Source organism: Scleropages formosus, chromosome 18 (assembly GCF_900964775.1).
Source record: "Scleropages formosus chromosome 18, fSclFor1.1, whole genome shotgun sequence".
Classification (NCBI taxonomy): Eukaryota; Metazoa; Chordata; class Actinopteri; order Osteoglossiformes; family Osteoglossidae; genus Scleropages; species Scleropages formosus.
In genome coordinates, this window is record NC_041823.1 from 13,558,309 (window position 1) to 13,574,387 (window position 16,079).

Sequence of the window (16,079 nt, forward strand, 5' to 3'; positions counted from 1 at the left end):
CCTCACGCTTTTGCTGAGCCGGTGTCTTGGCTGTTGTCTTTCGAATCCCATAGGCCTCGGCTTGCTCCCTAAGTGCAGTTCATCACTCGCGATAGTACTTTGCGTCGTGTTTGTTGAGTATCTTTGAAATCTTTAATTCAATGATCCGCCTTTGGGCCCCCTGCCTCGCTCTAAATTTAGGTTTTCCTGCCGGCGCGATACGTGTCCGATAGCTCTGGCCTCTAGCTACAAGCTGAGGTGCTGACGTCAACGGTATGACGTGGTTCGAACGTGGTGACATCTAGTGCAACTCACGGCAACTCCGTAATGAGCCAGATGTGGGACATTTTCGCAACATTGCCAGCTCGCTCAGGCTCAACCGGCAGTGGCCGTTCATATCTCATTTGATGCGGTGTTCCTTCCTCTGTCCAACGGTATATGCCCTATCTCTCTGTGTCTTTTCATTTGCGAGCAGTAGCGGCGAGAGGGGGTTGCGTTTTTATTTGACGGTTAATTCCCAAGTTACCCCCCCCAAAAGACAATAACAGAATACAAGGCAAGCAGAACGCACAAACAATGATTTATAAGAGAACAACAGTGTAAATGCTAGCAGTGTACCAACACTAATTTACAAGACAGCTGCGTGCAAATAACTGCAGTGTGCAAGCAAGGAGTGCAAATACACACACACACATACACACACTTTCAGAACCGCTTGTCCCATACGGGGTCACAGGGAACCGGAGCCTACCCGCTAACACAGGGCGTAAGGCCGGAGGGGGAAGGGGACACACCCAGGACGGGACGCCAGTCCGCCGCGAGGCACCCCAAGCGGGACTCAAACCCGCTGCGCCACCGCACCCCCCTCGGAGTGCAAATATACAGCCTTATATAAACATGCAGTATAGACCAGTTATCTGCATAGTAGTAGTAGCAGAGGTTAGGGGATTGCACTTAGATAAGTTTGTTAAGCAGCAGGATAGCTTCAGGAAAGAAACTGCAGGGATGACGTGTAGTCCTGGGCGGTAATGGACTTGCACTGCCTCTGGCAGGTGACCATCGGGATGCAGAGATCTTAATGTTTTTCCTCTTCAGCCTGGTGGTGAATAGGTCTTCTGTTGTTGGTAGCTGACAGTCAGTGATTTTCTCAGATGAATGGACTACTGGCTACAGCCTCGTTTGAGAGAGGGAGGAGGTGTAAGGAAACCAAATAGTGATAGAGGTGGTTAGAACGTTGTTGATGATGATGCAACCAACAAACCAATTTCAATAACTGCTTGTCCCGAGCAGGGTCACGGTGAGCTGGAATATAACCCAGAGAGACTGGACGCAACTCTGAAGGTGGGGGGCACACCCTGGACGGGACGCTAGTCCATCGCAGGGCCACAACCTGTGCAATCTATTCTGAACAGCCTATAGAATTTGCTGTTTTGTAAAATTTTCCAAGAAAGGTTTTCAACAGTTTTTTATGGCTCACATGGCTTTTTTCATCCACACAGCTGGAATCCATTCTGGGCTCAGTTGGACTCTTTAAGCAAACTGCAAGTTTCGTTTGCTGTTTCTAAGATGTGACGACGAAGACAGAGGGTGGGAAACTAAGGGGTAGGTTGTTAAACTTTGTCATCAGGAAAGCTCAGCTGACATTGTTTTTTCCTATGCCAGCTCAATAAGCTTGGCATCCCACGACAAAGCCTGATTAATTTTTACTTCACCCTCATCAGTGGCATCGTGGTTGAAGTGACTACCTTTGGCTCCAAAGGTTGCCGATTTGATCCCTGGCTCCGGCTGTGGTGTCCTTGAGTAAGATGCTTGCCCTGCAATTGCTCCAGTACCTTCGCCCGGCTGCATGCCTGGATACCTACTTTACATTTACATTTATTCACTCAGCAGACGCTTTTCTCCAAAGCAACTTACAATGGATACTATGTAGTGTTACTAGCCCACACACCTATTCACCAAGGTGACTTATACTAGATACACTACTTACAATGGGTCACTCATCCATACATCAGTGAAACACACTCTCTCTGTGACACACACATTTTACTTGTGAATCAGGGCATAATGGCTCATTTAATGCTACACTTTGCTGGTGAGGACAGAGGGGAGGTATAGGTCAGCAAAGCACAGCCGCCGCTGGACCAATTTACAGGATGGCTGCCTCTGTTTGGCAAAAACAAGGCAACTAGCTGTCTGTGCAGGATAGATTGACATCAGAGAAGACAAGCCTGTAGTGAAGGTTCCTGGAATAGCAGTGCAGCACTGGGGAGGGAACCTGAGATGGAGCAATAACAATCCCAGGGGTTTCTGCAAGAATGATTTTTACAGCAGACCACCGAGCAGCAATGTGAGAAGCCTTTTCCCTCCCTCACATATTTTCTTTTTTCTTTTATCACAGGCTTTCTCTGCAATCTATTTACTTCAATTTATCTAACACAATGTCCTGTTTTGTTCTTAAATAAATACATTAAAGTAAAGTACCTACTGGGGGGTGTGGTGGCGCAGTGGGTTGGACCGGGTCCTGCTCTCCAGTAGGTCTGGGGTTCGAGTCCCACTTGGGGTGCCGTCCTGGGTGTGTCCCCTCCCCCTCCGGCCTTACGCCCTGCGTTGCCGGGTAGGCTCCAGTTCCCCACGACCCCGTATGGGACAAGTGGTTCAGAAAGTGTGTGTGTGTAAAGCAACTACTATTCAAAACTGAACACTGAAATGCAAACATTACTATACTGAGCTAGATGTGTTTGTCAGCATTATCTTTGACTGCTGTTTAACAAATGTTGATTTTGAGCATGGGTAAACACTGTCAGGTGTTTTGGAGCCACACTTGGAAGAACAGCGCTCCAAACTCTCACTTGGGTGCAAAAAGCAACAATGGCCTTTGGTTCTTTATCTCAGATTTATTGCCATTTTTAGGAGAGACCCTTAACACAATGACTCGGCCAAGTGGGCACCCGTTTGATTGAGTGTCGCTGCTTTCTGCTTGAGCTCCAGATCCCTTTTAACAGTTTGGGTAGTCCTCAACTAATAATGAGTGTTTGTAACAACTGCATAGGCACACCATTCCACATGTGGATGAGTGTTTGTGCCAGGGGTCCTCATTACCCATCCTCACCTCAATAAATCCCAGCTGTCACCTTTGACCTTGCCGTCTGCCTTTAGACTTCAGGTTGCATCATTTGCTGTGACAGGATACTGAAGACTTTAGGCAAAATAAAAACTACGGTTGAGGTCATGTTGGTGTTCCTGAATTTTTTTCTTTAATTGGGGAAATTTACTGTCAAATTTAAATGGTAATTATTCTTTGCTTTAGCAAGTTAATTCTGATTTTATGGTGAAGACAGTAAACAAGTATATTATGATCATGTATTTGATTTTTTTATCAGTTTCCATGTATTATTATTTTATATGTGGTCTCTGAGTCACTTAAAAATATCCACATGTAGCATCAGAAGAACATAAAAAATCCAGATGATGCTAAGACTGACAGTGAATAGAATGTCTGGTAAAAGGATCTAGGAATAATGTGCCAAGACCTGCTCTTTATATGGTATGTACTGCAGTAGCTTTGACACACACACACACACACACACACACACACACACACACACATTGACAAACCGCTTGTCCCAAGCGGGGTTGTGGCAAGCCTAACCCGGCAACACGGGGAGTAAGGCTGGAGGGGGAGGGGACACACCCAGGACAGGACGCCAGTCTGTCGCAAGGCACCCCAAGCGGGACTCAAACCCCAGACCCGGCCAAGTCCGCAGTAGTTTTGGATAAATATAATTTAATATGAAACACACATCATTTTTACATTAAAGTTAGATTTATTCATTTAGCAGATACGTTTATCAAAGCAACATGCATGTATATGTACAACTTACACATACAGATCTGTAAATCATCAAAGGATATTTTCCAGCTGTACATAAAATTATTTGTTCACATAAATCCTTAAAGTGGAATAACAGTAAATTATGTATATATCTTGCACATGAGGTTGTAAAAGTTGTGTAATGAATGAGAAGAAGTTTTACAGAACACGTTATTATAGTTATAATTCTTTTGAGGTATCAGAACATCAAAGGTATATAAAGAGGTGCTGCAAAAAAGCCTTGGACATTATTATTATTATTAAGCGCTCTTCTCACACAGTAACACATAGCACTGAACAAAGACATAAGAGCAAAGAAACAAATACATCAGGCAGAATAACAAAACAGTTGACTACAGAGTTACAATTCTATTATTATTATTGTTCGTGTTCGAGGCTACTTATGATTATTTACTTTACAATTATTTGCTAATATTGTTCTTCCTATATTGGTTGTAGAGCTAAGAATGCTTAAGCCATGCTTGCAGAATGAACCCAAAATTCATTAAACAATATTAGCCTAGCAGAAAAATCTGCAGAAAAATCATAACTCACTCACTCATTATCAATAGCCAGTTGTCCCTGCAGAGAATCAGCAGCGCAAAAGACAGTGAAATTCTCATGAGCACCGAGTCATGCAACAGGCCTGCTAATGCTGCTGTGACCTGCAGCGAGGATGAGGTGTCTACAGTGCAGCACGTTATTTTTAAACCATATGTAGTTCCAGCAGTTTATAGCCCTTCCAGAGGGAAATAAACTAATTGTTGGATTGTTTGTTCGCACAAAGGCAAAAAATGTATTCAGTAGAAATGGTGTCGGTGTATCTCTGTCTCTCAATAGCTGTACCAAAAGTTGGTCAGAAGATGCAATACAGCAGAAATATCACCCACAATAAATCATACAGCTGAAAGGGAACTGACTGGTTGACATGTTGCCAAGCTCAGTTGAACCTGAACCTAAACCATCACTTCATAACCGTTGAACATTGAAAAAGCTGTAGAGATGAGCTGCACTCCATATGGAATCTCCTAAACTTCTCAGGTGCATGAAAATACTCTTGAAAGGTCAAGCTATAGTTGGATTATAGACAGATGTCTTTACATTTTGTATATGCTCCCATTAACAATTTTTTTGAGCGCAATGATAATTATTTTAATATGTTTAAAAAGTAATAATGAGGTATCTGGGACATAAAGTCTTGGACTTATATACAAACTTTCTGTCTAAAACAATGACTGGGTTTCACCCCATGTTCAACATGTTATCGCCACCTACAGCATGTCTCAGAACATGACATTCCTCCAGAATCCATTTCAATTCTACCCCTCATTTCTGAACACTGTTAATACACCAACCGACCAACGTCAACAACCAACCGGAGCCTAACCCGGCAACACAGGGTGCAAGGCCAAAGGAGGAGGGGACACACCCAGGATGGGACACCAGTCCATCACAAGGCACTCCAAGCAGGAATCCAACCCCAGACCCACCACACAGCATGCACCCGCTGCCCCACCACGCCCCACCCCACCCCACCCCTTACCATTAATACACAAAACCTATAAAGTTGATGCATTAAACATTTCGTGTCTTGTGAAAGAACAAAAAAACTAATTTTAGCAAATTATAATAGTATTCCTCATGGATATTTGCTTCTCTTTTCTTCCAGTACTCTTCTGTCTTCATACACAAAATCTAAAAACTAGGCCCCCCGAAACTTGGTATATAACACAGAGTATAATGCCTCTGTAACAGTGTTAGTTTCTTTATATTGTAAATAATTTGCTTGGTATGAAAGTGTATAAATACACTTAACTAAACGTAAACGAAATGAATAAATGTCAATGTTGTCAATCACATTCACTGACGTTATGGCACTCGCCACTGTTACTAGTTTTTTGTGGCTTTACACCACTGTTTCTGTAGCACTGCAAAAAATTTTTAAGCCCTTAACTCTCTTTTATAGCATTGTGTACATTATAGTGATTTAATGCAGCTGAAACTGCTTGTTCCAGGGAGGGTTGCGGTGAGTTGGAGCCTAACCTGGCAACACACAGTGTAAGGCTAGAGGACACACCCAGGATGGGATGCCAATCCGTTGCAAGACACTCCAAGCGGGACTCAACACACACACACACACACACACACACACACACACACACACACACACACACACACACATTTTCTGAACTGCTAGGCCCCTGGGTTACGGGGAGCCAGAGCCCAACCCGGCAACACAAGGTATAAGGCTGGAGGGGGAGGGGACATACCCAGGACAGGACGCCAGTCTGTCGCAAGGCACCCCAAGCGGGACTCGAACCCCAGACCCACCGGAGAGCAAGACCCGGTCCAACCCACTGTACCACCACGCCCCCCCCTTTAATACAACTGTTTTTTTTTTTGAAAATTTCAAATTTCCAACTTCTTCCAATGCAACCTGTACCAAAGTATCATCTTTTCTTCATATTCTCAATTATCACAGCTCCTACCCGCAAGGTTTCATATCACCAGTGTTTTTGTTACTTTCAACCGGAGTTCATTGTTCCTCGGTTGCTAAGTATTTATTTTCCTCACCCCACTGTCCTCTTTCCATAGACCTATTCTTCATGTGGAGTCTCTAGAGCCTGGTCACTTGGCAACCTCCTTTTATTACAACAACCACATTCTCTGCACTCTGATGAAAAAGTATAAAATTTATATCTAATCAAATGTGTCTCAGTGACAAACAGCCTGGCAGCAGATTCTGGCAGGTGAGTTTAATAAATAGTAAACATGCTGCTTATGTTTATTATAACTGAAAAGGTAAACTTTTTGAAAGAAATGCCTGGTTGTGTAATGCTGACTTCCCAGTAAACTGAACAAAGTGCTAAATGTTTGTATAGCAAGAAAACTTTGTTCATCGTGTCCCTGTCTCTGTGTTTGTATGTTTTTTCTTTTTCACTTTTTCAATATAATGTTTTGCCTCTGTTTCATCTAAATGAAAAAGGAGCATAGCTCACAGTTACAGACTTGCCAAATCTGTCTTTGCAGGTATTAAATCCATTCTGACCAGGTTTCAGACTGTTCTGACTGTTGTTGAACAACACGCTGTTTGGAATGATGAATCATAACAAGACCTTAAACATCCGAAAATCAGTTTGCTTTGAGAAAAAGAGGATTTTCTGCGCTTTTCAAGACTTGGCCTCCATTCGAAGTAAGGAGTTTGTTGTTCCCAAATCTGTAAAATGCACTAGTGTGTGGGACAGAAAGCCCCCTGACTTCTCTCCAAAGCTGTACACGTCTCTGAAATCTCCAGAGAGAAGGAAGGAAAATATACATCCACCATCTATCAGGTGCTCTAAGGACACTCTTCTCAGGGTCAGCAAACTGACCACTGAGATGTTACCTGAGATTTGTGAGAAGAAGACATCTTTGCCACCCTTCACCCTGAGATTTCGACCTACAGACTCACTGGCGTCTAAGATACTGTTTGTCAAGTCAGGCAAATACCCCACAATGGCTTACAGGGACCCTAAACCCTATGACTTCAGACAGGTAAGATGATCTGAAAGGCATTAATATGATGCTTTTGTAGGTTATATGGAGTATGTATTATATATAGGATATATAGGTTATATAGAATTTTAGATGATTTTTGTGCAAACTTTGTGCAAATTAATTGTATTGCATCTAATTTAATCACAAAGACTTACATCTACACTATGAGTGACTGTTGTAAGAGCAAATGAATGCAACAGAATATGATACACCTTGTTGTGCACAGGAATTTTTCTAGAAATGCTGAGAGAGAGGGATGGGGCAATCATCTCTCATTATATGCTGCATAACCTTTGAGTTTTACTTTTCAGTATGCTGGTGACATGCCAGATATGGTGACCATGCTTGAAAAGGACCCCGGAAATCTGAAATTCAAATTGCAGCACTTGAGCCCAAGTAAAACTCTTTGTTTTCATTCATCCATCCATCCAGCTATCATTCAACATCCATAACCACTTGACCACATCCAACTGCGCAGCCCAGATGCTGTCTCTATGCTACCCACTGCATTGCCAGGGTACCCAAAATCTTTTATTGTTAAGAGCTACCTTATATTATGGACAAATAATAGTTCTATTATTATTATTATTATTATTATTATCAGCAGATACCTTTGTTCAAGGTAACTTAGAATATTAGACAACGTCTCAACTCTACAACAGTTAACCCATTTATACACATGACAAAGTGTTGCAATTATTGAGCAGACTTTTACCCTTCAATATCCACACGTTACCTGATGGAGCTTCTGGAAATATAATTTGTATCTTTAAATACACTTTTAATAATTTCATATAGACCTAACACAAGTGTTTGCTGGTTTTGAAAAACTTAGTTAAGATAGAATATTTATTCAGGTACATTCATCCAACACAATAAAAGTAGACTGCAAGCCCATTTAGCAAAATTAAAACTATACAAAATAACTATGTATTACTTCAGTTATTGTAAGGTAACAGCTGCTATGACAGAAAATAATTTTCCCTTCAGTTGATGAGAAGGCATCTCCAGAAGATGTCCACCTGAGAGAGCACCTGTTAAAATTTAACACCTTTAAGCCATCCGAACCAAAATGGGATGCCCGGCTGATCCTGCCAAAGAGCCCATGGCCAACAAAGTCAGCTGCATACACAGTGAGTGTACAGCTCATTTACTGCTTCTCTGTCTACGGTAACAGTAAACATATAAGTCACAAACACAAACTTTACCACACTTTTAACGTCTGAAACCTTCTTTTCCCTTTGCTTGGACATTGTCATGTTTGATATCAGCTGTATCATGTAAATTTTAGACTATACGCCCTATTTGACATTATGATACTCTGTGAAGCATAATTACATTGTGTATTGTTGCCCGCACGTGATATGTGATGTTGTTTGATCATTCCAAAGTCAGTTAACATAACGAAAGCCAGAATAATGCTATAAATGAGAGAGGAAGATCTTCTTGGTTATATATACTGTGACTTTTCTTGATTCACAGAGACACAGACACAGGAGAGGGGTGTACAGTGCTCTCCTGGACAGAGTGGAGGAGAAGCTTACCAACTCATGGAAAAATTTGTGAAATTTTTACAATGCATTGTTTTTAATCTCTGTTTTATTTCTTATTTATATTTTGTATACAAAGTTTATAACCTTTATTTTTATTTTGTATACAGCAGTGTTTCTCAAAGGCTTACTGATGATATTTTAAAGAACAAGACAACTAAATAACTAGGCTAAGTGGGGTAATGTAGCAATCCAGATATAAGAATAATTGTTTCCATAAAATTTAAAAAAAAAAAATATTTCAGCCCTATCGAAATAGAAAAAGAAAAATTGTTACAAATATTTTAACAAGTCGTTTTTATTTAGTAGATAAAGTACACCAATGTGCTAAACATGTATATTTAACAGGCTCATATAACACTCTATTACATAACTGAAAACTGAAAGACCAGAAACTTCGTTTTCTATATTTCTGTAGCGAGATTGACTAAAAACTGTCAGTGTAAAGGGTAAAAAAATTATTCACAATATGGGGTCGGGATTCCACCTTAAAGAGTTTTTCAAGGAGAATAAAAAAGCCCGGCTTGTTAACGACTGGTAAAAGCAAATATGTTTAAAATTAAATTAAATTAAATTATGTGTCCTCCGTGCTGTTTCTTTGGTCTATAAAATGTACACAATTGTGTCCACGAGGTGGCGGCATCGACAAAGGTAAACCCGCGAGAACTGGGCTAAAATAAATGAATGAATGAATACCTTTAAGACGATTTATATGAAATATTTATCTAGCCTTCATTTTTCCTTTTAGATCATTCATTACATCCACACAATTTGAAATTTTAAATACAACTGGAATAAAATGTAGTAACTAAAGGAATACATTCAAAGACTAAGTACTGAACTGCCGGGGAGTTGTGTTCTTGCGATTTTCCTGTAGCAGTAATAATAGCAGAGATATTAGAGGGTTCCTACAGATTTTTAAGAGTGAAATGTAAGCGTTTTTCAAGCACTTTAAAGGTCTCTAAATCCATTTTTCAAGCACTTGCTTTGAATTCGCTGATGCAATATTACTTAAACTGACAAAATCCACCCCTGGTGAGTTTAAACAGCGCCACTTTAACTCAAAGTATCAAGCTACAAGACAGGAATCTTCAGTATGAATACAACTGATGACTAGATTTACTTCATATTTTGCATACTTATTTAATATTGGTTGTATTTTTGTACATTTGTAGGTACACTACGATGAGCAGAGTTGTAGAGAACGTGAATAACTTTGGTTCTCCTCTGTTTCTTTCCTTTTAGTTCTGCTATCTCCTCCATCATTCCAAAGTAATTCATTTAGGCATATGAATTAATACTTTTTTTACATCTACGTATTAATTAAACATTTCTCTTTTTTCTGCATGGTCCCTTGCTACTGCATCTGGACTCTATTTTGCATGCGTACTTCTTCATTTAACCACCAAACGGCAGTAAAGAGAACCATCTAGAAAAGCTCTAAGCAGCGAACCCAATTAACATTAATTAATCGCATATCTTAGCTTTGAAAGCGCTAATGCTCTGAATCTGAATGTTGTTCTCTGTCACACACATACTACTAGGGTGACTTAACTACAATAGTAGAGCTCTACTACAGTATAGCAGAAAAACCACAGATTGTATTTATCATCTTCCAGCCAGTTATCGTTAAAATGACAGCGAGACATGTTAATAGAGATGGATGCGCGCCAGGGCGAATAAATCGAATGGCACGTGACTCCTTTTTTTTTAATTTTTAATTGCATCTGACGTTCTAGCATTCTCAAGGACATATTCAAAATTCAAGCACATTTCAAACTTGAAATCACCCCAATTAAAATCAAGCATTTTCCACACTTTCAGAGCTCTGTACGAACCCTGAATTAGTAGTGAAAACGACTGACCAGCACAGAGCGCAGCTGCCAATGGATTTGAAAATAAACAAAAACAGGCGGGCTGCGGGGTTTGGCCTGTGGGGGCGCTGTAGAGCGTCATCGTCGCGCCTATGGTCATTGTCAAGTGTCACTTGATTGGGTAAGTTGCTTCTCCTGCTTTTACACTGGTAAAATCTGGAACACGGATGATGATTTTTAGCTGGCTATTGGGCGTGTGTACGATGTGGGCTACTCGATGCGGTGGAGTAACTGTAGCTATTTGTTGTGTATTGTCGGGACACCGCCAGTAACGTAGGTTATGAGTTCTCTCAGATTTCAGGTGCATGATATTTAATATGATATTTGAGGTCAGTGTGTTGCCGTGGATAGGAGTGGTACGACTTGTGTCGTCGTAAGTTCCCCCCCCCCCTTCTCTGTGTGTGGAAGCGAGCAGCCAGCAGGTTGTGGGTGTGTCGGACCGCCTTGCGGCCGGGGGACGGACAAACACCACAGCGAACAACATGACTCATGAGGAGACACACGTTTACTACAGCAGTAGACAGCAGCACAGTTTACTACGCACTGCAGTACAGCACAGAGTAAAGTAAAGTGTAGGACAAGACAAGAGCGCCCCGCGTGTTCCTGCTGTGTCTGGTTCAGTGTTTCATTCGAACCCCGCGACGGTGAATGTGGTGATGAGTGGATACTGTCCGGACCAAGAGCGACCTGTGCCTCACTGGCTGCGGAACCGTCCCGTGTTTTACTGCATCCGTGATTGTGTTTCGCGCGCACGCGCTCCTTGCTTCACCTGCGAAGCGGGGCTTGTTCCATGCGGCGAAGGTGAGTCAGTGAGTGTGGCGCGAACCGTTCCTGCGGTCTCGCTCCCGTCCAGTGACCGGTCCGGTCCGGTTCGGCGTCTGCTGTATCTGACGCGGCGGCGCCTCGTGTGGCGCAAACAACGACATTAAAACAGCTCGTCGAAGCTGTTTGACTGCCCGGGTTTCCACATTCATTGTTGACTCGGCGTTTAATCCCACATCTGACTGACGTTGATCTTAAAGCTCAGTTTGCGTACTTTTGAAACTCCTTGATATAATATTAACCGACTCTTTCTGCCTCTGGCTTTACAGTTACAGAACCGGTGCCTCAACTGTACCAGAATAAAATAAACTTCAAAAAAAAAAAAAAAAAAACAGGCGTTGGCCTTAACTTAAGTTGAGGGACCTGGAAGAAGTTCAATACTTCACTTCTCATGAATGAAAAAGATTTAATGACAGAGACTTTTGTTTCATGGTGTCAGTTGCACCTTCTTTTGTACTAATACCAATATTTAAACTTATTCAGTTGGTCCATTATTATTTTTAAAACCTCGAATGTGTTTTTTGGCCATTGTGTCTTGCCTGATTTAATCATTAATGTTTGATCTTATTTAGGTAAATGCTGACAAGCTCCGGTAGTGAGATCCAGGCTAAAGAACTGGGTGGCCCTGTAGAAGCTTACAGACATTTGCTTCAAAATGGGGAACGGACATTCGGAACAAAACTCGCGTTTTCCAAATCTGCCGTCTCTACATTCTCTTCACATTGCGATCCTTGGACTTGACTGTGCTGGAAAAACCACAGTGTTGTACAGACTTCAGTTCAATGAGTTTGTGAACACGGTGCCCACAAAGGGCTTCAACGCGGAGAAGGTGAAGGTGTCACTCGGTGGATCCAGGACCGTCACCTTCCACTTCTGGGATGTGGGAGGCCAGGAGAAACTGCGTCCTCTCTGGAAGTCGTACACACGCTGTACGGACGGCATCGTCTTTGTGGTGGACTCGGTGGATGCCGAGCGGATGGAGGAGGCCAAGACGGAACTGCACAAGATCACAAAGCTCTCAGAGAACCAGGGTGTACCTGTCCTGGTGGTGGCCAATAAGCAGGACCTAAGGAACTCGCTCAGCTTGGGTGAGATTGAGAAGATGCTGGCTCTGCGTGAGCTGGGTGCCTCCCCTTGGCATTTGCAGCCCACCTGTGCCATCATCGGTGAGGGGCTGTTAGAGGGCCTGGATCGGCTGCATGACATGATCGTGAAACGCAGGAAGATGCTCCGACAGCAGAAGAGGAAGAGGTGATTGTATGTCTCACTGGAGGAAAACAAAAGTGTTTCTGGTCGTGCCTGGTTGATCCAGATGTACTGCGTTGTCTGCGCTTCTTGACTGCAGTGGACAGACTCTCAGCTGAGCTTGGCCCGATGTACTGCAGAGTCATTTCTTCTGCATCTGCGGGACTTTAAAGAACAGTGATAATTGTCTGAAAACAGAGGCCAGTGCTATTGTGAGGGTTCTGTCAAATAGGGGGCATGTCTACAGGTGCATTCTTGTGGGGAGGAAAAAATATTAGACTTGAATTTCATAGCCAAATAGATGAGCCAGATTTTCCCCCTCCTTTTTCAGTGAAGAGAGCAGAGTTTAGGAATAGAATCTATAAACCTGTAAGGGCACCTATTAGAATGTATTGAGACCTGTGGTGTAAAAACAACATGAATAAATTAAACGATTACCATAGGTGTGTCTATAAGATCTATAGTGAAGCATAGAAACCTATTACTATTACATTTTTTATTCCTGATACCTCTGCCAGGGTGGCGGTAAAACATTTGTCAGTCTGGATTTCCAAGTAGAAGATCCGGAAAGACTACAGTAGGAAATGATGCAGTATTTTTATTTTTTAAGAATAAAGTCACTGAAGTGTAATTTAGTTTGTCTGAGGATAAAAGCTTTGGTTGGCTATTTTATGTGTTATGCAACAACAGAGTTTGTTCATTTAAATTTGATCCTCAGCATAAACTGAGTTCTTTTTGAGACTTTCAAATGCACTTTAGTTTTTTCTTTTCACTTTCAGATTTTTTTAAACATGCGTTGGTATTTTAAATAGCTTTTTTGAAGTGAGAAGAGAACTTAATCGTTGTTTCAAATTGTTTCTTCTTAAAATGTTCTGAAGTTGCCCTTTCTGCCTAGACCAAGCCAGGGCATCTGGTCACCAGAGAAGATTGTTCCTAATTATGTGACTCAATTGTTCTTCCACAATAAATTAAACTGTTTTCAATTTTTTGAGTGCATCTGTATTTTCTCTACATTTTGAGGAAGGGCTGTAAGAATTCTTTGTGACGCCTGGGCCCTTTGATAAAGGATTCCTAAGAATTGCGAGCTCTTGATATGCTGCTGGTGGACAAACCTATAGTGCTGACTTGTACTGTACAACTCTTACTCCCTGCTGCCTTCATGAATTCAAGTCTGCTCTTGAATGCTCATTGTGTTTTTCCCCAGGGCTTCCTGAATGTTAGTCTGTCCTTGAAGGGCATTCATATTCTTATTATTCCACAGAGCTGCCTTTTGTCATTTGTAGGCAGCTTGTCAGTTTTCTACCCATACACATTGTGAAGAACTTTGTGACATACTTTCTGTGGAATCTGAAATCGGCTGCATAAGCCAGTGGATTCAGGGTTGGCAGTTTTGAAGGAAATGTGCCTTTGTTTCAACATTTGAACATGTATGAATGGAAATATGGTAAAGTGAAGTGTAAAAAACTTAGTTATGTTGTTTAGATATGTACCACTAATTTAGTGTATAACTGCTAGAATGAATTAGCATTTTCTAGTGACCAAATAATATTGCTGAATATACACTGCTCTGCAAAACTTGTGGTTTATTTTTGGAAACTCAGTAAAGGGCATAGGTAGCACAGTGTTTATGGCAAGACCTGGATTTGTCCTGGTGCAGTACTGTTGATTGTATTTAATTGAATTACTTCTGTAAAAATCACCCAGCTGTCTCAATGGGTAAAATTTCTAGGAGCTGAAGCTGTAATTGTAAGTTACTTTGGAAAAATCTCTATCTAAATGAGTAGATCAGTTTGAGTTCATTTTTATGCATCAGCATAAAATGATGTACACCTACAACACAATGGCAGATCTCCATGTGACAGAAGGCTACAACACATGGTGTACGCAGTATATACTTAAACTTACTTGACTTCTTTTCTTCCTGTCTTAAATGTGCCACAAAACATTGTGCTGTAAAACAAATTACAATCCACAGTAGCCAGTGGTGCCAGTGAGACAGGAAATTGGTTCAAGATTAAAAAAGCACTTGATTTCCATGTCACAGAGGCCATTATAATGACTCATTGATTGTAGAAGGGAGTGCTTTGGGGTTGCTCAGCATGGATACATCATGAGCGTGGACCTTGTTTTACAGTAGTTCCTGGGCCTTTCATCTCCCTCGGGGGCCTGTTTTGTAGGACTGATAACCCACTCGCTGCAAGGCACCCCCGAGGATAGGAAATCGAAACTCTGCTGGTGCGGACAGGAGATTCCCTGTTGGGATTATGCTTGGGGGGAGGGCAGCCAAGGAGGTCAGCACCAGGAGCCGCCCTTCCAGAGAACAATCAGAAACACAAACAGCTGGAGGACCAACAGTCCATGCATTTGACCTACAAAAACCACATCCTGTTCTTCCCCAAGTCTACTCTAAGGGTTATATTATCTGAGCTACTTGAACATGCTGACTTTGTAAATCATTAGGCCTTCAATACAGTCTGTGAACATTGAACCCAAACAAGTATTAAAATTTTTCTCCAATAATGCTATGGCTCAAAATGCCCCCTCAAAACTATATTTATGTAAAGATTAATTACTAAATTGATTTTTGTCTAGGGTCTTTCAAGCAATACATTTTTTGCAAAGAGGGTACATAATGACACGGCATAAATTACACAGCATAAAGGAAAATAAATGCCCTCATCATGTTAAATACTGTTGTTATTCAATCGGTCTAATTCATTCTAGCAGTTATCCACTGTCAGGAGGAAGCCATCTGTTTTTTATTGTTTTTCCAGGAAAGGAGACTCTTAGCTCACCTCACTTGAGCATGACTTCCAATGTGGGAAAGAAGAGGGTGAGGGGTTAGACTAAGAACCACACCTCCATTTACTATGGTGCCACTTCTTTCCCCCTGCAGTAATGACAGGCTGTCGGTACAGAGTGGTCGAGCCCCTTTCCTTTGATTCGGTGAGGTAATTAACTAGGGATTACCGTAGCTGGTGGGTATGGAAACCTCGGAGCTGCTTTCTTTTCCCACACTTTTAGTGCTGAATCAGGACAGTCAGCATGAGGAATACCTGTACAGCTTCAGTCTGGGGCTGACAGTAAACTTGTTATCCTCTGCATAAAACGCTGAACCGCACCTGCAACTATAATGAGCAACATGTGGTACATTTGAGCCATTATAGTCCCTTCAGAAGTGCAAAGGACAGTTGGATGGTT

General features: G+C 41.7%; 1 protein-coding gene across 1 annotated transcript; it reads left to right on the plus strand.

Annotated features, from left to right (window-relative positions):
- The first annotated feature begins 10,993 nt into the window (after positions 1-10,993).
- arl4aa (ADP-ribosylation factor-like 4aa) lies at positions 10,994-14,094 on the plus strand. The gene is made up of 2 exons (XM_018740571.2): positions 10,994-11,612; positions 12,206-14,094. Exon 2 carries the CDS (start codon positions 12,289-12,291, stop codon positions 12,886-12,888), a length of 600 nt encoding a protein of 199 aa, XP_018596087.1. The 5' UTR covers positions 10,994-11,612; positions 12,206-12,288; the 3' UTR covers positions 12,889-14,094.
- Positions 14,095-16,079: the final 1,985 nt, after the last annotated feature.